Here is a 21577-nt window from a genome sequence, read left to right as displayed (position 1 = left end):
GACTTCCCCTGAGACGTTGCCGAGATCCTTCCTTTTCTCCAGGCCTCTTCTTTTCGTTTGTTCTTTTTTCCTTCCTGAGGTAATCTCTTTTGTAATGACCTCTTCTTCTTGGTTCTCCCTGTTAGCGGAGCACTTCCTGGACGCTTCAACTTTCGCTGAGTTAGATTGGGATGACCTACAGTATATTTACGAAATCCCTACTAGCTTTCGCCCCATCATCCCCATCGGTGCAAACCTATACTTCGATCCTCCGCCTGGTTCTTGTACTTTCTTCACTGAACAATTTGTATCTGGTCTTCGTCTACCCCCACATCCTTTTTTATCCGGAGTGTGCCGCTACTTTAAGATCCCCCTAGGTCAATTGACTCCCAATTCCATAAAGATTTTATGTGGCTTCGTAATACTCTGCGAAGTTTGTGAGGTTTCCTGGTCAGCTCCCCTTTTTCACTGCTTCTTCGCTCTTGCCCGGTACGCTGACAGTCTTTTTTTATTTCTAAGCTTGCAGTCACACTACTTTCTTCTCTCCTCTTCCTCCTCCGCCCGCTAACTGGAGGAAAAGGTTCTTTTTTCTCCGGTTTCCAAAGGAAACAAGCTGGCCTACGCATTGGCAATCTGAGCTGCCTCTACCTCCGGCACTGGAAGAATTCCATATGGACCTCTCCTTTACTATGGTTGCAACCCAGATGGAGAATTGGCGCTTGAATCTAACAAGACTGCTATCTGAAAACCTACTTTCTTACTTCAGGCTTAGCCCCCTTCTCCTGAAACATCGCACTCCTTAGGTAAGTTCGTGCTGAGCCCCCACTTTCGGTCATTTTCTCTGTTAAAATGGCCTTTCATGTCGGTGCCTACAGCTAAAGTTTTGTATCGCGCATCAGAAGTTCTGCCTTTGCCCCTCAGTGATCTGGAAATACTGCGACGCGGTCGGGTAATCTTGGAGAGGAGGCTACTCCCTCATCTTGGATCCACCTCATTCGGGGCAGCGACTCAGCCTATTTCCAACCCCGCCTCACACGACGCTTCTCCTTCACCTGCCGCCCCAAGCCGAGGTCGGGGTCATGATCAAGCCGGCCGTCTGGCCAGATGCGTCTTCCGAGGAGCCCCCCGGGCCTCTAGACGTGCTCGCGCAGCCCTTCATCGTGCAGGTCGAGGCTCATCCGGTCAGGACGCCCTAGACAGGAGTGCTGCAACCTTTTCACAGGGTCAGCCTTGCTCTGATAATTCTGACTCTGACAACTAGCCCTTGCTTCACAGACGGCGTCGAAGACCAGGTCTGACTTCACAAACGCTTGATCCTGTTCCTTTTACTACCATATTGCTCCCCGCTGCCACCGTGGCTGGCTCTAACACCACTCCCCTCTTCATTCTTGTTTTATTTACCTGGCAGCCTCTCCCAACCCTTACAGGGGAAGACCAGCGGCATTCCGCTCTGCCCCTACCCCTGCTGAGGAAACCAGCTCAAGCGAGCGTCATGACATAGTGCCAACTGAGCACATTCCCGGGCCACCTCCTGCTCCAACTGGTTCTGCCGCCGGCCCTTCTCGACCTTCCTCCTCTGACCACTATCGTTACAGAACCACTATCCCCTCTGAAGCTGCTTTAGCTCGGCGACATGACGTCCCCACGAGCCTTCTGATGATGAAAGGCGGTCTCGGCAGTTTGTGGGCAGAGTGCATGAGTCAAATGGATAGCGCGCTGCCATTAGTCCAGATGGATAGGTTCTCAAAGTCCTGGGCTAAAGTAAGTACTCCTTACCTTACACTTGTTATTAGTTTGCTTTAACTGAAGGTTATATCTTCCATCCAGACTCATGCAGAATCTTTAGTTCTGAACCAATCTTTCCACAACCTCCATTATCAAAGCAAAGAACTCCGAGAGAGAGTCTCTGAATTAGAGCAGCAACTGAATGACCCAGCCCAAGCTAGCTATGCATTGCGAGCAGAAATCCAAGCTTTAACCAATCAGACCAACCGACAGAAAAGGTCCCTGATACAGGTCAAAGATGAGCTCCAAGCTTTGAAGGAGGAAAGAGCTGCATCTGAGGCAGGGTATCAGCAACAACTAGCCCACCAGGCTCAGGAAATACAGTCCAAGGATGTCCTTCTGCAGGAGAGGAACAATAAACTGGAGGTTCAGGCAGCTCAGTTGGAAACTCAAGGAGCTGAGCTGAGGGCTCTGAGGGCGGAACTATCCCAGTCTCGGGCGGCTTTAACGGGAGTATCTACTGCCCTGGCGGTCTATCAAGAGGGAGAGAATGATCGTTGCCTGCGAAGTCGAACGTCCTATCTGAGCTCTCCTGAATTTTTATCCCAGGCTGGGGCACACTTTTCTGCGACCGTACCCCACACGGCGGCTGGAGTTATCCGACAACTTCACGCACAGAACTTCTTGAACTCCATCCCTCCCGCAGACTTCTTGGATCAAGACAAGATCATTCAAGGCTTTCCGTATGAGATCTTTGCCCCTTTTAAATGATCTGTACTAACTGCTTAAACTGATGAATTTTTACATGTACATACGTATCTTTGAGTTTTTACTTGACTATCCTACTATCTCCAGGCCTTTCGCCTGATCTGGCTTACACCAACAGAGTCAGCCCCCTCAAACCCGATAGGGTCGTAGGTAGTTAGCACTCCAAGGTCGGTCTAGCTTCCTTCCTTGAGCATCCTGCAAATAATAGGCCCCTGATGCCAATTTCTTGATAACTTTGTACGGTCTGTCCCACTGAGGCGCCAACTTTGTCGCTTCCCCTAAGGGTTTCACCTGCTTCCAGACTAGGTCTCATTCTCCGAAGAATCGGGGGATCACCCTTCTATTATAGTTCTGTCTCATCCTCTGTCTGTAGGCTTCCAACCTGGCAGCTGTTTGTTCATGAATTTCGCTGATGAAATCTAGTTCGTCCAACCGTCGCTCTGTGTTCCCTTCGTCATACATCATTCTTCTGATGGATGGTATCCCGACCTCTAGAGGTACTCTTCTTCATTGCCATATACTAGATGGAAAGGTGTCAGACCTGTACTTTCTCGGGGTGTCGTACGATAAGCCCACAAAATGCTCGGCAGCTCGTCCACCCAATTGCCTCCCGTGTGATCCAGCTTGACTTTGAGCCCTCGCACTATTTCTCGATTGACTACCTCTGTCCGACCATTGCTTTGAGGATGAGCCACCGAAGTAAAGGCCTGAGCTATGCCAAACCCCTTGCACCAATTTTGTATCTTGCGTCCTTGAAATTGTCTGCCATTGTCCGACACTAACTTATGAGGCAAGCCGAATCTGCAAAAGATATTCTTCCACAAGAACTGGATCACCGCATCTTTAGTAATTCTGGCCAGAGCTTCTGCCTCTACCCACTTGGAGAAGTAATCTACTGCTACCAACAAAAAGTGTCTTTGCCCAATAGCCATCGGGAAAGGTCCTACAATATCCATACCTCATTGGTCAAATGGACAAGATACGATAGAAGTTCTCAGCAGCTCTGTGGGTCGGTGCGTCAAGTTCTGATACTTCTGGCATGACAAACAAGTATTCACCAGCTTCTGTGCATCCTTTTGCAAGGTAGGCCAGAAATACCCGGCCAGTAGTACTTTCCGAGCCAGCGTTCTTCCGCCTGCATGATTGCCACAGCACCCCAAGTGTATCTCCCGCAAGGCCTGATCCGCTTCTTCCATATTCAAGCACTTGAGCAGAGGTCTGGAGAAAGACCTTTTGTACAATTGATCTCCAATCATAACATAAGAATGGGCCTGTCTCCTGAGCATACGCGCCTCTTCTAAGTTGGTTGGTACAATTCCTTGCTGGAGGAAGCTTATTATGGGCGCCCTCCAATCAATTACTCCTCCCAGGTTATTTTGTAGATCTATCTGGGCTATTAGGAAGGTCTGTGCTATAGATCTGTCAAGTACCCAAGTGGTCAGGGAGCTGGCCATTTTAGCTAATTCATCCGCTCTTTTATTTTCAGCCCTGGGAATCTTAGTGACTGTGACTTCTTTAAAATCTTTCCTCATCTTCTCATAGGCTTCCTTGTAAACTTGCATATTTTCATTGTTTACCTCAAAATGTCTGGTCACCTGTTGAGTTACTAGCTATGAATTTGAATATATTACGACTCGGCTTGCCCCCACATGCCGAGCTACTTGCAGACCTGTTAATAGGGCTTCATATTCTGCCTCATTGTTGGTAGCTCTGAAATTTAGCCGTACAACCAGCTGCATAATGTCTCCCTGCGGAGATATTAGAAGTGCTCCTACACCACTTCCATGATGGGTAGCCGACCCGTCTACATAAACCTTCCAAACCTCCTCCCAATCCGCTTGATAAACCTCTGTCAAGAAATCCGCCAGAGCCTGTGCTTTGATCGCGGTTCGGGGATGATACTCTATATCATATTCCCCTAGCTCGGTTGCCCATTTGATAAGCCGACCTGCTACCTCCACCTTGGTGAGAGCTCGACCCATTGTACTGTTTGTCAGAACGGTAATAGGATGCGCCAAAAAATACGGTCGGAGGCGCCAAGCCATGAGAACAAGTCCGTAAACCAACTTCTCCAGGGCTGTGTACCGAGACTCAGCCCCCTTCAATATATGGCTGAAAAAATACACTAGCCGTTATACATTATCCTGCTCTTTAACCAGCACGGCCCCCACGGCCTTGGGGGTGGCTGATAAATAAACACAAAGGGGTTCTCCAACAACAGGTTTGAACAGCGATGGTAAAGATTCCAGGTATTGCTTTAGCTCCTCGAAGGCCTGTGTGCACTCTTCCATCCACTGAAACTTAGCTGCTTTCCTGAACACTTTGAAGAACGGCGCGGCTCGATCTGCAGATCTGGAGATGAATCTGGACAGCGCCGTTATCCTGCCTATTAACTTCTGCGTCTCCTTCAGATTTTGAGGGATCTGCATGTTTCGGAGTGCTTGAACCTTCTCAAGATTGGCTTCTATCCCTCGTTCAGCCACCAGGTATCCCAGAAACTTCCCTCCTTTGGCCCCGAACAGACATTTCAGAGGATTCAGCTTCACACCATATTGTCTCAGAGTCCCACAGGTCTCTTCTACATCTCTTATTAGATTGGACGCCAGGGGGGACTTGATTAAGATGTCATCAACATAGACTTCAACGTTCCGCCCGATCTGACTCCGAAAGACTTTGTCCATCATCATTTGGTAGGTGGCCCCAGCATTCCTAAGTCCAAATGGCATGACCGTATAGCAGAAAGTACCATCAGCCGTTATGAAGCTAACCTTCTCCTGATCCTCCCTAGCTAAGGGTATCTGATGATATCCTTGATAAGCGTCCATCATGCATATCCTCTCACAGCCGGCCGTTGAATCCACCATCTGATCGATCCGCGGGAGAGGATAAAAATCTTTGGGGGTGGCTTTATTGAGGTCGCGGAAGTCTATGCACACCCTCCACTTGTTGTTAGGCTTCTTTACTAATACCACGTTAGAAAGCCAGGACGGGAATTGCACCTCCCGAACATGTCCCGCCTTCTTGAGCTGATCCACTTCAGCTCGGATAATTTTATTCTGATCGGTAGAGAAATTTCTCTTCTTCTGCTTGACTGGCTTGGCTTCAGGTATTAAATGCAACTTGTGCTCAGCTATCTCTGGTTTGACTCCGGGCAGCTCTTCCGGGGACCAAGCAAAAACGTCCCTATTACGGATCAGACACTGTATCAGCTCCGACTTAAGCGCCGGTGGTAAGTCACTAGCAACGCAAGTGATGCTCTCTGCTCTGTCAGTATGCAACTGAATCTCTTCCCAAGGGATAGACTCCTCGGCCATAGGCAGAGGCTCCTCTTGGATAGCGTGCACACCACCATCCTGAGTCCTCCTGCTCTTGCGCGCCTCCACCCGGACCATATCAATGTAGCAACTACGAGACACCTTCTACTCTCCCTTGACTTCTCCGACCCGCTCGCCGACCGGGAACTTAATCTTCTGATGAAAAGTGGAAATAGCAGCCCTGAAATCATGCAGAGCTGGCCTTCCCAGGATGACATTGTAGGAGGAAGGAGAATCTACCACTATAAAGGTGCTCCTCCTGGTGCGCACCAGTGGCTTAGTGCCCATGGATATGGCTAGCTTGATCTGACCCATGGGCTTGACTTCGTTACCTGTGAACCCGTATAGAGAAGTGGTTACGGGTTGGAGCTCAGCGGCATCAATCTGCATCTCCTCGAACGCAGCTCTAAACAAAATATTGACCGAGCTCCCAGTATCCACAAAGACCCGAGCCACTCGACTATTAGCAATAACGGCCTTGATTATGAGAGCATTGTCGTGGGGTAGTTCCAGACCCTCCAAGTCTTGTGGCCCAAAGCTAATAACAGGGCCAGACGCCTGCTCGTGGCTGCACCCCACAACTCCCACATATAACCGCCGACTGTGTGACTTACGGGCTCGGCCTGAGTCTCCGTCAGTGGGCCCTCCTGAAATCATGCCGATCTCTCGTACCGCAGCGTTACTCCGGTTTTCCAGCTCCCCGATATCTCTTCGGTCTTCCACGGGGCCAGTTTGGTTAGAAGGCCCGGCTAGGTCGGGCCGGGTCTGACGAGCACGTCCGGCTGCGGCCCGTTCTTCTTCCATTCTCTGTATTTGGGGTGCTAACTCCGGGGGAGGCAAGCCCTGCTCTGCGACTCACCTGGAGTCACGTGCGAATTGGAAGCAGTTACTGAGATCATGCGTCCTGGACCGATGATATGTGCAATATGGTGCTCCCCTTGGTCCAGGCCTGGGCGCGTGTATGGCAGCAACTCGCGGAGCTGGTCTGACTCCCTGAGCGGGCTGAGGGGCAGGCCTGGGTTGAACGCGCTGAAGAGGCTGAGCTGGCTGTGGTGCTCTCCTTTCAGGTCGGTTGCCAGGAGCCACTATCTTTTCGTCCTTCCTCCTAGCTGCCTGAGCTTCCTCCACTTTGATGTAGCAAGAAGCTTTCTCCACCATATCATCAAAGCTCCGGGCGGGGTTCTTGATGAGGTCCCTGAAGAATTCTCCTTCTAACAATCCGTGGGAGAAAGCGGTCATCAGTATCTCTGAGGTGGCGGAGGGGACGTCATTGGCCACCTGACTGAACCGATTGATATAGCTCCACAGAGACTCGGTCGGACCCTGTTTAAGAGCGAAAAGACAGTGGTCGATTTTTTGATACTTACGACTGCTGGCGAAACGACGTAAGAAGGCCGTTTTGAAATCCAAGAAGCGATTGATGGACTCTGGGGGCAATCCATCGAACCACTTCTGCGCCGAACCCGACAGGGTATGTAGGAATACCCGGCATTTGACGACATCGCTGTATTGATACAATATAGCCGTGTTCTTGAACTTTCGCAGATGCTCTTCCGGATCTTTGCTTCCATCGTATTCTCCGATGTTCGGGGCTCGATAACCCCTTGGTAGGTTTTCCCTCAAGATCTGAGCCGAGAAGGGTACCTTGTCATCCGGATCTTCGGGCAGGTCTTTGGCAGAGATATAGCTTTTCCCTTTCCTGCATCCCGGGGTGGATGTAGAGAGCTTTCCGCCATCGACGCCTACGGCTCTTCTTTCTTTGGACTATGCTCGCGAGGTCCAGGTTGATGATAGTTGCAGCGAGGCTCTCGGAATGAAGTACGAGGGAGTTCTTCTGGTTGCTTCCTCTTTGAGCCCCTGTCGGAGACAGGAGCTGGTTCTTTAGACGCTTCAGGCGCTAGGCGAGGTCGTGAAACTGTTCCTTGTTTTTCAAAGGCGGCTCGCTTTTTGACCTCCTTGAAGAGCTCGTACTCCCTCGCAGTCATGGTAACATTAATCCTCCTGCTGGAACTTCGACCAGAGTCCTCCATCTTCACGCTTCGGATCAGGCTGTTGTGTTTCCCACATACGGCGCCAAATTTGATCCTGTCCGAAAGCTGAGTCGGACGAAGGCTGGTCGCAACGACCTGGTTGTTGACGGAAAGTCGTGGGCGATCCGGCTCCCACGGGCGGCTGACGATGCTGCAGGCCCCTGCACACACTCAGACGATCCCCCCCTCTCACGTTAGAGACCAGAACCCAGGGAAAAAGTTCCCGGGTCAGGCCCTCCGACGCTCAAGTCAGGTACTTTTTCCCCAGAAAATGTAAAAAGAAGCCAAAAACGACTGAAAGTGAAAAGTTGTGGAAAAAAGTGACCAGAGAGAGTGTACCCGCGTACGAAGAATCCTCCTCTTTTTATGCCCCCACCTCGCTTCTAGAACCTGCAATTATGTCAGAAAACGTTAGACGCTGGGGTTTGTCGTGTAGTCCCGGACACCTGTCGTGCTGCTATTGGTTGTGAAGGCATCTTCTTGTTTAGGAACCTCCGCCTTTACACATGGGTTTTGTCTTGTAATGAAGGACATCTGTCAGGCTGCTATTGGTTATGAGGACATTTTTTCGTTTAGAAACCTCCGCCTTCGCACGCATCGCTGGTATGTAATGATTACCCTTTGACAGACAATTGTGATTCTCCGACTTCCGCACGGCTTAGTTCATCCGATCTATTGTGGCCTGCATCTACCTCGCATCCTCCGATCAGATCCAGCCTCTAAGCGTCACCTGCCAGTCGGGCTGACTTTAAACAGCTCTGCCGATCCCGACCTATACCCTGCACTTTGTATTTCTTGGCCATCGACTGTAGGCCTGTAGATCGAGCTGCTTTCAAACAGCTCTGCAGATCCCGACCTGTGATTTGTGACTTATACTTCCGGGCCTTCGAATCGCAGGCCTGTAGATCGAGCTGTCTCTACACAGCTCTGCCGATCCCAGCCTGTACCCTGCACTTTGTATTTCCTGGCCCTCGACCGTAGGCCTGTAGATCGAGCTGTCTCTACACAGCTCTGCCGATCCCGGCCTGTACCCTGCACTTTGTATTTCCTGGCCCTCGACCGTAGGCCTGTAGATCGAGCTGTCTCTACACAGCTCTGCCGATCCCGACCTGTGATTTGTGACTTGTACTTCCGGGCCTCCGAATCACAGGCCTGTAGATCGAGCTGCCTTCAAACAGCTTTGCAGATCCCGACCTGTGATTTGTGACTTATACTTCCGGGCCTTCGAATCGCAGGCCTGTAGATCGAGCTGTCTCTACACAGCTCTGCCGATCCCGGCCTGTACCCTGCACTTTGTATTTCCTGGCCCTCGACCGTAGGCCTGTAGATCGAGCTGTCTCTACACAGCCCTGCTGATCCCGACCTGTGATTTGTGACTTGTACTTCCGGGCCTCCGAATCGCAGGCCTGTAGATCGAGCTGTCTCTACACAGCTCTGCCGATCCCAACCTATACCCTGTGTTCCGCCTGTCATCCTCCTTTGTCTTTCAACTACTTTGCTCCCTTGATTGACCAGTCTGCCTGACCTCTGACTACCCCATATGCTTGACTTTGACTGCCTAGTCAGCCTCACTATTGACTGCCATATCATCTTGACTTTTGACCTCTATATGGCCTTGACCCTTCTCACCCTTTCCTTTTGGGCCCCCCCATTGCCAGCCGTATCACTCAGCAATGATCTCAAAACGTTGAACTTACCAAGCGATCACTAACATACAATATACGACTCTGAGTTTAGCCGTTAATTTCCCAAGTATGAAGCAGCCTTTCAAGTTGGAATACAGAAAGAAAAGAAAATTGGAGATCTCACCGGTGACATTAGAGAGAAAGCTCCCTTCTCGCGACCTGACTCACTGCTCAAGTTCAAAGGATCTGGCAGATCGAAAGGTTTTTGCCTTGATTGTTCGCTGTCAAATGCGAAGAACATGAAGCAGAAGGGATAAGAGGAAGGCCTCGGTCGCCTGCTGCCACCGTACAGAGCCCGCAGGGAAAGGAAGGGGGATCGGTAGACGCTTCAGAAGTATTTGTGTTGCTCGATGCTTCTAAGGGGATACAGAAAGGAAAAGCTTAAGTACTGTCAACAAAACTCTTGTACTGTTTGTTGCTAATTATGTTTTTCATGATCTAGCTAGGAGCTTAAACGAATTCAGAAGCTTCTTAATTTCTTTCACATTACTAGCTAGCGCAACAGAAGAAACAAACATGCTTGTGGATGAATTATCACAAGAGGGAAACATGCAGCAAACAAAAATGCAACAAATTAGTGAAGAATTTGGCTCAGCTCAGAATAAGGCCACAGGATAAAGTCATCAGCAGGACCGCAGCATCTCTCTGCTCCCGCGTTGCTGATCTATTATTTCTCGAGCCCAACGCCGCATCACCATAATTATCATCAAAACAAAGCTTCCCTGCACTGGTTAACTTGAACTGTTTCTTGAGGGGGAGACTTCGATAAACCTCTCCCTTCTTCTTCTTTTCTTTCCTCCTGTCTTTCAAATTAGTTGGCAGTGCAGGAGGTGGAGGGATCACTCCAGCCATCACTCGCCTTGCCTTCCTTTGCCGTATTCCGCATGCATTGCACAGAGACTGCCAAAATTAATCTTGATTTATGGATCATTTTTGGATGTTATACAGAAACAAGCTAATTCGATAATTAAAAAGATAACTACTTTGGGGCCATTTGGGCCGCTTCTCCACAAAGGGGTCTTGGTTGTGTTGCAGTCGCTGCAGACTCGAATGATCTCACCATTCGAATCTATCATCTTCCTCACAAGTCGAGTCTCGGAAGGCATCCTTTTTCCAGCTAATCTAGTTTCCTCTTGTTGTGGGGGTTGAGCGCAGTGATTAGCTTTGCGATCATGGTGGCCGCCGCCGCCGCTGAACAGAATGGCTTCGGGTTGATTTCCCTCTTCCTCTTCTTTTAATGCTTGGTTCAAATCAAAGGGAGGCATGGGGAGATGAAACAGAGTGGTTGTTAAGGGTTGATGATCAGCAAGCAAAGGCAATGAAGTTTTATGGAGGCGGCACTGAAAGATCAAGTGGGGCAGTCCAAATACGGCGGCACTTTTTAAACTGAAGACGAGACCATGTGGCAGAACAGGATCTAACATTCTTCCAAGATCTATGCATTGCATAAAAAGGACGTATCCATGGCTGGAAAGGGATGATGTGGGGCGAAGGCAGAGGGCCTGCATGTGTCGCTATTTGGCGAAGGGCATTTAATGTAAAGGGCGGGCAAAGGGTCAAGGAATAGGAGTAGCCTCCTGAACCAACTTTGGCTCTTCTTTTCTGGGGTTTTAACTTTGCAGTGAAGAACTTGGAAGCGTGAGCAAATCATTTTACTGTCTCCGTGCCTCATCCTTCAATGTCCTCTATCTCAACGCAGTAATAACAGAGGGAGAGGAGGGGGATTGAGGCGTAGGGTTCAATAATTAAAGGAGCGAATCAAGGGAAGGGGATCAGAGCCAAAAGACAACGGTACAATGTCTATTTGTTCAACGGATCCTGCCACTCTTCCTGTCCCCGCTTCATTCTTTCATTTGCCCCTCTTTCATACATCACCAGTGATCCGGTGATAAGGACGAGAGATCCTCGTTAGCGGAAGATCAACGACACATGGAGGTCAATGGTCAAGAGGGTCAACCCCGAGGTCGTGCCGAGCATCCAGCCAACCGAACATCCGGCCAGGGGTCTCCCAGGCCGGACGAAAGACAGCCCGACCAGGGGTCGAGTTTCCGATGCTCAAGGTAAAAGAGTCTCTGGGCCGAGCGGACAGGTCGCTCGGCCGAGCCACAGGACAATAAGGCGCAATCTCATCCGAGCACATGAGCAGGGCTTCCCCGTACGGTCCGAGGTATGCGCATTCCCGGAGGCCATGAGCGCCGAGCGACCGGTCCACTCGACCCGGGAACAGGCAACAGGCGCAAAGGGACAGAAGGGACTGCTGGTAACATCATTCTCAAGACACCTACCACCGACAAATAGCATGGTCAGCGGTCGGAGCGGACAGAGTATCGTACGGTGGAAGTTTCCACCGTCACATCAGGGATATGCTCGGACGATTGCGGAATGGCGTCAGACATGCTTTTCTGACACAACCCTACCGAGGTATGTTTGGGGAAGCGTGCACGCATCGAGAAGCGTGCCCGCGCCTCCCCGGAGTCCTATATAAGGACCCCCAGACTTCGACGGAGGTATGCGATTCTGATCACTGTAGTCACAGTAGCATTACTGTGCTCCTCTTCTTCTTCACTGCCTGACTTGAACGTCGGAGGGTCGTCGCCGGGAAACCCCTCCCGGCTCGGCTTCTTTGCAGGTTCGCCGGAGGTCTACACCATCATCAGAGGATAGCGGAGAGTGTCACGTCCCCAGCGTCCATTGACTCAGCGCTCGGACAGGATCAAATTGACGCCGTCTGTGGGAACGCACCTGAATTCGAGCTGATAAGATGGAAGAAGCTGGACGCCAACTCATGGTGACACTCTCCCCCGAAGAGCTCGACGCACTCATCCAAGCGCGAGCAGCGAAGATTGTGGAGCAACAGCAGAAGCTCAAGCCGAGTGAATGACACAGCAGGCGACTTCCGCGTCAGGCGGCAAGGCAGCCCCAGAGGACCGACCGGAATAGCTCTCGATATGGGGGCAAAACAAAGGTCCGACTGGCACTCAGATGGAAGCACCGCCCGCCCCTATACCTTTCCATAGGGCTCTGTTCCAAACGCCCTCGAAAGTCGCGCAAGCCAACCTCGACCGGGGCTCTTCGTCCGATGAGGCGCCCCTCCGCGACGCAAGGAAGGGCAAGGCGCCACGGACTGACTCGTCCCCCGAGCGGATCAATAGGCAGTTCTCCGATGTCATCCTGCGCGATCGCCCCCGGCGATCGGGGAATACAACAGGACCACCGACCCGGACGACCATCTGGGTAAGTTCGACAACACAGCCACTTTGCATCAACATACAGATGGTGTGAAGTGCCGAGTGTTCCTCACCACCCTTTCTGGATTGGTGCAACGATGGTTCCGGAGGCTACCGAACGGATCCATCACGAGCTTCAAAGAGTTCCGCACGGCTTTCCTCTATCACTTCGCGAGCAGCAGGCGCTACTAGAAAACCAGCGTCAGTCTGTTCGCCATCAAACAAGGCTCGAAGGAGTCGCTCTGAGCCTACATCCAACGTTTCAACTAGGTGGCCATGGATATCCCGACGGTCACTTCAGAAACTATGATGAACGCGTTCACACAGGGATTTGTGGACGGTGATTTCTTCCACTCGCTTATCAGAAAGCCGCCTCGCAGCTACGACCACATGTTGAACAAGGCCAACGAGTACATCAACGTGGAGGAAGCTCAGATGGCGAGGAAAAAGGAAGCACCATCCGAGCCACCAGCTCATGCCGAGCGGAAGTCGCCTTCCAATTATCAACCACCGAGAGGACCCCGCGCAGAGGTAGCCCGTCCTCATCAGAGGTCACACGCCGTCCAACAAGTAGAGGCCGATCGACCTAAACCGAAAGGGAAGTTATGGACTCCAATATTTTGTTCGCTCCATCAGTCAGCAACTCACAACACCCGCGACTGTCGGAGCCTCCCCCCAACCACTCATCCTACACCAAGGAGCTATCGCCGTCAATCACCTTCGCCTAGTCGACGACATCAACACCAAAGTCCTGGCCGGCGTACAGAAAGGAGATCTCCCGAGCGGCAACATAACCAGCAGCATAGGGTCATTCCTCGGGCATCGCATGAACGACCCCGACCATCCGCTCGGGAGGAGGAGAATAGAGGCAATGCGTTGAGGGGTGAAATCAACATCATCGCCGGAGGGCCGACCGGAGGCGACTCCAACAGGGCAAGGAAGGCGCATGCAAGGCAGCTTACGATCGGTAGGCTGCAGTCAGGAGCGGGCAGACGGGTCCGAGATCAGCTTTGGGCCTAGGGACCTCGAGGGAGTCGAAGTCCCGCATGATGACGCCCTCATCATCCGAGCGGTAATAGCTAACTACACTATTCACCGCATCTTTATTGATACAAGCAGCTCGGTCAACATAATCTTCCGGAAGGCATTCGACCAATTGCAAATCGACCGAGTCGAGTTGCTGCCGATAACAACCCCCCTCTACGGGTTCACCAGTAATGAAGTTTTGCCGGTCGGACAGGTCCTGCTGGCTATCTCGCTGGGAGAGGAGCCGCTCAGAAGAACGTAGACTGCTAACTTCATTGTAGTCAATGCTCCCTCCGCGTACAATGTGATCTTGGGGCGACCGGCTCTCAACGAGTTACGAGCGGTCGTCTCCACCTTTTGCCAAAACGTAAAATTCCCCGTGGAAGATCAGGTGGGAGAAGTCCGAGGTGATCAGCTAGCAGCCCGGCGCTGTTATGTAGAGATGGTTTGATCCGAAGCCAAGGCCACCCGGAAGGCACCACGCGTCGAGGTAAACGCTATAACTGAAAAGCCACCTTCTTTAGTTTACGAAGAAAAGGAGGAAGTAAAGATCCACCCTACCCGACCGGATGCCACTACGTTCATCGCATCTGACCTGGAGCCAAGCCAGAAGGAGAAGCTGATCAGATGTCTCCAGCAAAACTGCGACGTCTTCACCTGGTCGACCCACGAGCTGCCAGGGGTCTCGCCGAGCGTAGCGCAGCACGAACTCCACGTCCGACCGGACGCTCGGCCGGTGAAACAGAGGAAGAGGGACTTCAGCGCCGAACAGAATGTCATCATCCGTGCTGAAGTTGAGAAACTTCTGGAGGTCGACCACATACGGGAGGTGCAATTCCCAAGTTGGCTCGCCAATGTGGTGCTGGTCTCCTAGCCAGGCAACAAATAGAGAGTCTGCATCGATTTCTGGGATCTAAATAAGGCATGCCTGAAGAATTTTTACCCTCTACCCCGGATCAACCAACTGGTAGACTCTACTACTGAATGCGAGCTGATATGCATGCTGGATGCATATCAGGGCTACCACCAAGTGCCACTCGCCCGGGAAGATCAAGACAAAGTGAGCTTCGTTACTGCGGATGACACTTGCTGTTACAACGTGATGTCGTTCGGACTAAAAAACGTCGGAGCCACATACTAGAGGCTAATGAACAAAGTGTTCCGGGAGCAGATCGGGCGCAACCTGGAAGTCTACGTGGATGATATACTAATCAAGTCACTCCGAGCGACAGATCTTTGTACAGACATAGAGGAAACCTTCCGAACACTGAGGAGGTATGGAGTCAAGCTGAACCCCCAAAAATGTCTGTTCGGAGCAAAAGGCGGGCGCTTCTTGGGATATATCGTGACCGAGCGGGGCATAGAGGCGAACCCTAGCAAGGTGAAAGCACTGCAAGACATGTCGCCTCCCAGGAATCTGAGGGAAGTGCAACACTCACCGGCCGGATAACGACATTGTCGAGATTCATCTCTAAGACAGCCGACCGGAGCTTGCCATTTTTCAAGATCTTGCGCCGAGCAACCAAATTCCAATGGGATCAGGAGTGCGACCGGGCATTCGAGGAGCTGAAAGCCTATCTGAATTCATTGCCCGTACTGGCAAAACCGAATGTAGGCGAGCCGCTCCGTATATACCTGTCATCAACCGAGCATGTTGTCGGCTCGGCGCTAGTGAGGAGAGGCGGAGAAGAGCAGCCTGTGTATTTCTTGAGCCACATCTTAAAAGATGCTGAGTCCCGCTATACTGGTCTCGAGAAGCTCGTGTTCGCCCTAGTCCTGGCCACACAGAGGCTCCGTCCTTATTTCTTGGCGCATACTATCATCGTTATGACAAACAGCCCGCTGGGAAGAGTACTCCTAAACCCTGAGGCGTCTGGGCGGCTCATTAAGTGGACAACGGAGCTCAGTGAATTCGACATCCAGTATCAACCCCGATCGGCGATCAAGGCGTAGTCCTTGGCAGATTTCATAACAGAGGTACAAAATCCTGAACCCGAAGCTTTGTGGAAGGTATTTGTGGACGGGTCGTCCACTCGGCTCGGGAGTGGGATCGGCATCTTGCTGCTCTCTCCTCAAGAAGAACGGATGTTTCTGTCCGTCCGGCTGGATTACCGAGCAACAAATAACGAGGCGGAATATGAGGCCCTCATAGCCGGCTTACAGGCCACTCGGCATGTGGGAGCCCACCAGGTGATACTGTACTCTGACTCCCAATTGGCCGCTCAGCAACTCTCGGGGTCCTTCGAGATAAACAGCACAAGGCTCCGGCTCTACGCAGAGGCCTTTGAAAAGCTCAGAAATAACTTCATCGAGGTTGCCATACAAAAGATCCCCCGAGCCGAGAACTAGTCAGCGGATGAATTAGCCAAGCTCGCTAGCTTAATATCGCCGATCGTCATCCAACAGCCAATTGAGCAAGTGTCCTTGGTGGCGCACATCGACCGGATGGAAGGCCTCACATTCCCGAGCGATTGAAGAACAACCATAATAGAATTTGTGTTCGGAGGTCACGCCGTCCGATCGGGAGGAAGCCCAACTACTGAGGAGGAGAGCCGGCCGGTTCACGCTCATTGGGGACCAGCTTTACAAGAAGGCATTCTCCCGCCCGCTGCTGAAGTGTGTCAGCCCGGAAGACGTAGAATATATTCTCCAGGAAGTACATCAAGGATCTTGCGGAGGTCATCCGGGCGGGCGATCGTTGGCTAGGAAGATTCTGCTGGCCGGATACTTCTGGCCAACCCTACAGGAAGACGCCGCTCGGACCGTCGCTGCCTGCCTTTCCTGTCAGAAGTTCCACAGCTTCTCCCATAGGCCAATGGAGAAGATGAAGGCGTCTACCATGTCCTGCCGGTTCGACCAGTGAGGTATGGATATAGTGGGACCGGACCTTTCCCTATGGCGACCGGGCAGCGGAGGTTTTTACTGGTGGCGGTCAACTATTTCTCCAATTGGGTCAAAGCCGAACCACTGGCCAAGATAACCGAACAGATGGTCAAGAAATTCATCTGCCAGCATATAATCTGTCGGTTTGGCATTCCTCGTTGGCTCATTTCGAATAATGGGCGGCAGTTCGTTGGACAACAGCTTGGAGAATGGTGCAAGGGATACGGCATCGAACAACACTTCACTTCCGTGGCGTATCCTCAGAGCAATGGTCAAGCCGAAGTAGCCAATCGGGAGATCCTGCGAATGCTTCGGGTTCGGCTCGATCACATGGGAGGAAGCTGGGTGGACGAGCTGCCCGGCATGCTATGGGCCATTCGCACAACCCCAAAGGAGGGAACGGGGGTGACACCATTCCACTTGGTATATGGGGATGAAGCAGTCGTCCCAGTCGAGATCTGAGTTGAGTCCGATCGAATCCAGAACTACGATGGGGACAACGCCGAACAGAGATAGCTGGAGTTGGACCTAGTTGACGAAGCACGAGCTAAAGCAGCCGTCCGGCTGATGGCGTACCGACAAAGAATGAAGCAGAATAACAACAGGCGTGTAATTCCCAGAGCATTCCAGGTCGGTGACCTACTATGGAAGAAGTTGAAGTCGATCGGCGATGTGAGTAAGATGGCAGCTCCCTGGGCGGGGCCCTTCAGAGTCGTCGAGAAGCTCCGATCGGGTGCATACTACCTGGAAGATAAGGACGGACGACAGCTAGATCGACCATGGAGCGCAAACCACCTCCAGACGTACCATGCTGGATGAAAAGTGCGCCAGTGTAATTCATTTCATGTATATTCCGTTCGTCTGTATCCTTTGGCTGCAGGAGTGAAGATAAGAAAAATTGCGAAGGGTCTGAGCATTATTCGCCGAACGGCAAACTACATGAAGACCGTCGAGCGGCGACGTTAAACTCTAGAGTCGAACCGGCGACTATAAACCCCCTGGCCAGAAGACCATCGAGCGGCGACGTTAAACTCTAGAGTCGAACCGGCAACTATAAGCCCCCCGGCCGGAAGATCGTCGAGCGGCGACGTTAAACTCTAAAGTCAAACCGGCGACTATAAATTCCCCAGCTGGAAGACCATCGAGTGGCGACGTTAAACTCTAGAGTCGGACCGGCGACTATAAACCCCCCGGTCGGAAGATCGTCGAGCGGCGACGTTAAACTCTAGAGTCGGACCGGCGACTATAAACCCCCCGGCTTGAACACCATCGAGCTGTGACGTTAAACTCTAGAGTCGGACCGGCGACTATAAACCCCCCGGTCGGAAGACCGTTGAGCGGCGACGTTAAACTCTAGAGTCGGACCGGCGACTATAAAGCCCCCGACTTGAAGACCGTAGAGCGGCGACGTTAAACTCTAGAGTCGGACCGGCGACTATAAACCTCCCGGACTGGACAGCGTCGCGCAGATATACTAAAGCCCAACGTCTAGGGCCGATGATCAGCAAGCCTTGATCCTAAGGACAAGGAGAAAACAATGGCGTGCGCCTACCAGCGCCGACCAGGGAAAAGCTAACGGAATGGAAGGTCGTTCGACCGAGCGGCGCAGTTGAGAAAAACACTTCAACGAAAAACTAACAGAAGTTCCATGCAGAATGAAAGTCGTTCGACCGAGCGGTGCAGTTACAAGAAACACTTCACGGAAGGCTAACAGAGCAAAAATTGGCATTCCAAAATTACTTTTATAAGTTCGCCGATCGGGAGGATTATAGAAAACACTTCATTCAAGATAATCGAAAACATGCTTCGGAATGGTGGTGAGAAGCGCCGCATGCTCCGTAGCATGGATGACCACGGATTCGGGGAACTAACCCTTGGACTTCAGATAGTCTGCCATGGCGGTGATGGCCAACTCGAAGGCAATGACCATCCAGTCGCAAACCTTCTCAGCAAATTCCGCCAAGCAGATGTACTTCTGCCTCAAGGTGGCGACACGGCCTCGCTCCGCCTCCTGGTACTCCTTGAAGGCGGCGCGGGAAGCGTCGAGAGCCTCTTGCATGGCCTTCAAATCATCCTTGAGAGCCGCCGCCTCGACTGAATGGCCCTTCTTCTCGCGGTTCAGCAGATTCGCCAACTCCTTTACTCGCTGTTCTAGGGTGCGGGCCTCCACATTCTTCGCTTCCAGATCGGCGATAGCAGTATTTTTCCGAGTGGTTGCGAGTTCTATCTTGCGGTCATAAGTTTTGACCTACTGTTCGAGCTGGGCCAGCATGTATGCCTGGTCGGCCGTCTTCTTCCGCTCGGTCTCCAGCAGGTCCTTGGTCTTTGTAAGCTCCTTCTGCAGCTCGGCATATGACGGGCTTTGAGAAGAAGACGGGCCGCCCGAACTCTTCAGTCTCTTCAGCTCTTCCTCCACCATGGCCAAGCGGTTGGCGACAGAGATGTCTTCCACCCATCTCTGATGTACACAGGAGTGTTAAAATGCCGACCAGGAAGACTACATAAAAGAGCAGAAATGAGGTTTACCCCTGTGGACTGCTGCATGTGGCTGTCAACCAGTTTGTCGAGTGGTATCATGGCAACACGAGCCTGGGCGTCCGCCCACATCACAGCAAGGGGCCCCTTGATAGTGATCATGTGTTCAGGAGTCGTCGGCTGATCTGACTCAGCCATAAACGCCTCAGTGGGGAGGTGCAGGGTGGCCTTAATAGTGCGGCGCCGACCCGAAGTCGTGTGAGCAAACGCCGAGGGATCGGAGGCCGGGCTGGACATCGAGGACAAAATGCCCGAGCGGCGGACTCGGCGGGGTACAAGAGGAAGAGAGCTGATCGGCACCGCTTCAATGGGGTCCGCAGGCGGATCCAGTTGGGAAGGGGTCCGGTCGGAGGAGAGCGCCTCGACCGATGGCACTTTGCCGCGGGGAGATGCGGTGCCCGTCCGCTCGGACGCTTGCACGGCGGAGGTGGCCGAACGAAGGGGCATCTCAACACGCCGTCTCTTCTGGTTGAGTGGGAGCTCGCCCTCTGGATCGGAGCCCACCTCCCGAACGGTCGGCTCCTGGCTGGAAGTTGCACCACCCGTCGCTTCCGTAGGCGAAGCTTGAGCTGCCGACTCCCCTGCATTTGCCTCGCTCTCACCCTCGTGAGAGCCGACTGGGGAGAGGCCCAACTGCTCCATTTCCTTGACAGTAGCGCCGCCTCGAGCGCCGCCGCTTTTCTCTTCAAGATCCCGAACAGCACAGACTCCATTACGATGTTCGTTGCAAGGAAAGGGGAAGAAAATCAGTTAGAACTCAAGGCAAATGCACAAGTAAATTTCTTACCAAAGCTGCTCGGGAGGGGGGTTTGGCTCGGACTCAAGCCAAACATATACATCATACCTTCAGGAAGAAGCTTATTGATGTCGAGCTTCAGACCAACGAGCATATTGGCTGCCTGAAGATAATCCGGTCGGGTTTTATACCTCTTCAGTTCGGGGGAGGTGGGCGGTCCGACCTGCCATTTGGTCCGGAAAGGAAGCCGACCGGGGATACGAAGAAAAAAGTAATACTCTTTCCAATGTTTGTTGGAAGAGGGCAGTTTATCAAAAAAGACTAAACCGGGCCGAGCCTGAAACAGATAAGTGTCCAGCTCAGACTACTTGGGATAGTAGAAATAATAGAAGACCTCTGAGCAGAGGGGAATGTTGTGTATCTTAAATAATACCACAACTCCGCACAGAAGGCGAAAAGTGTTGGGAACCAACTGGGCGAGCGGAATGCCGAAGAAATCACAAACTTCGACGATGAAGGGATGGAGAGGAAACCGCAGACAGGCTGTGAATTGGTCGTGGAAGAAACAAATAGCGTCGCGCGGCAGTTTGTTCGGCCGAGCGGAAGGCGAGGGTAAAATCAATTCGAAATCAGAAGGGATGTCAAAAGCGTTTATCAGGCTCTAGGCATCACGCCGATCGAATCGCGACTCCATGGTAGTATATCATGGGCCGAGAGCGAGGTCCGCGGGCTGGGAAGAGCTAGCCATCGCCGGAACAGTGGAGGAGGCAGGGATCGGAAGAAAACGCAAAGGCTCAGGGAAGACGAACGGAACAGTGACCGAAAGGCAAGAACGCGGTAAGGAACGCGAAGAAAACACGAGAACCGAAGGGAGAAAGGCAGAGAACCTTACAGAAAAGATGAGGATCGAAAGAAGAGGGCAAGGGGTCACCGGAGTGCCGAGGAACAAGGTCACCGGAGCAAGGAGCGCATGAAAAGGCTTTTGAGCACGCGACGGCGAAATTGCGGCGGAAGAAGGCGACGAGAGCTTTATAAGGATGGGCTCGATCCGCCCGAGCCGTCGGATGCAGGTCACATAACCCAAAGCCCGCATCCAACCGTCCATTTCAAACCGATGAACATCGCATCGGGCGTAAGGCAGCGGCCATACGATGACGTCAACAGCGCCACGTGGCACTCGGTCAGAGGAGGGCATTTAATGAGCCCCATCACGAGGCAAAACCCGTGTGCTCAACCATAATGGCGGAGATTTGCACACATTCCGAGAAGATCCCGCAGACATCATCACAGGCCATTGATAGGCCAGTTGGGCAGCCCTCGGCAATTAGCCGACCGACGCTATTCGACCCCATAGTGGCCGAGCGGATGTACACTTTCGGGAGTGGCAGGATGGCTGTCGCTTGGCCAAACTCATAGTCTAGTCAGTCAAACTTAGCGTCTCCTTCGACTAGACTTGAGGGGGAGGCATGTGATCCGGTGGTAAGGACGGGGGACCCTCGTTGGCGGAAGGTCAACGACACGTGGAGGTCAATGGTCAAGAGGGTCAACCCCGAGGTCGTGCCAAGCATCCGGTCCACTACTAGAAATATAGCTTATCACGACATTTTCTTTATGACATTTAAATTTAAATGTCACTATAAATATTTTTTAATGACATTTATCAAAAAAG

The 21577-nt window shown here is 52.1% G+C and overlaps 1 protein-coding gene across 1 annotated transcript; it reads right to left on the bottom strand.

The window, feature by feature from the left end:
* Positions 1–9998: 9998 nt before the first annotated feature.
* On the bottom strand, positions 9999–10824 carry LOC122037354 (protein CYTOKININ-RESPONSIVE GATA TRANSCRIPTION FACTOR 1-like). The gene is made up of 2 exons (XM_042596797.1): positions 10485–10824; positions 9999–10401 (listed from the first exon to the last, which is right to left on the bottom strand). Exons 1-2 carry the CDS (start codon positions 10764–10766, stop codon positions 10093–10095), a joined length of 591 nt encoding a protein of 196 aa, XP_042452731.1. The 5' UTR covers positions 10767–10824; the 3' UTR covers positions 9999–10092.
* Between the last annotated feature and the right edge of the window lie 10753 nt (positions 10825–21577).

The sequence above is a fragment of the Zingiber officinale genome, unplaced genomic scaffold, assembly GCF_018446385.1.
Source record: "Zingiber officinale cultivar Zhangliang unplaced genomic scaffold, Zo_v1.1 ctg29, whole genome shotgun sequence".
NCBI lineage: Eukaryota > Viridiplantae > Streptophyta > Magnoliopsida > Zingiberales > Zingiberaceae > Zingiber > Zingiber officinale.
Note: the sequence above shows the minus strand (reverse complement) of the source record. Positions and strands in the feature narration are given on the sequence as shown.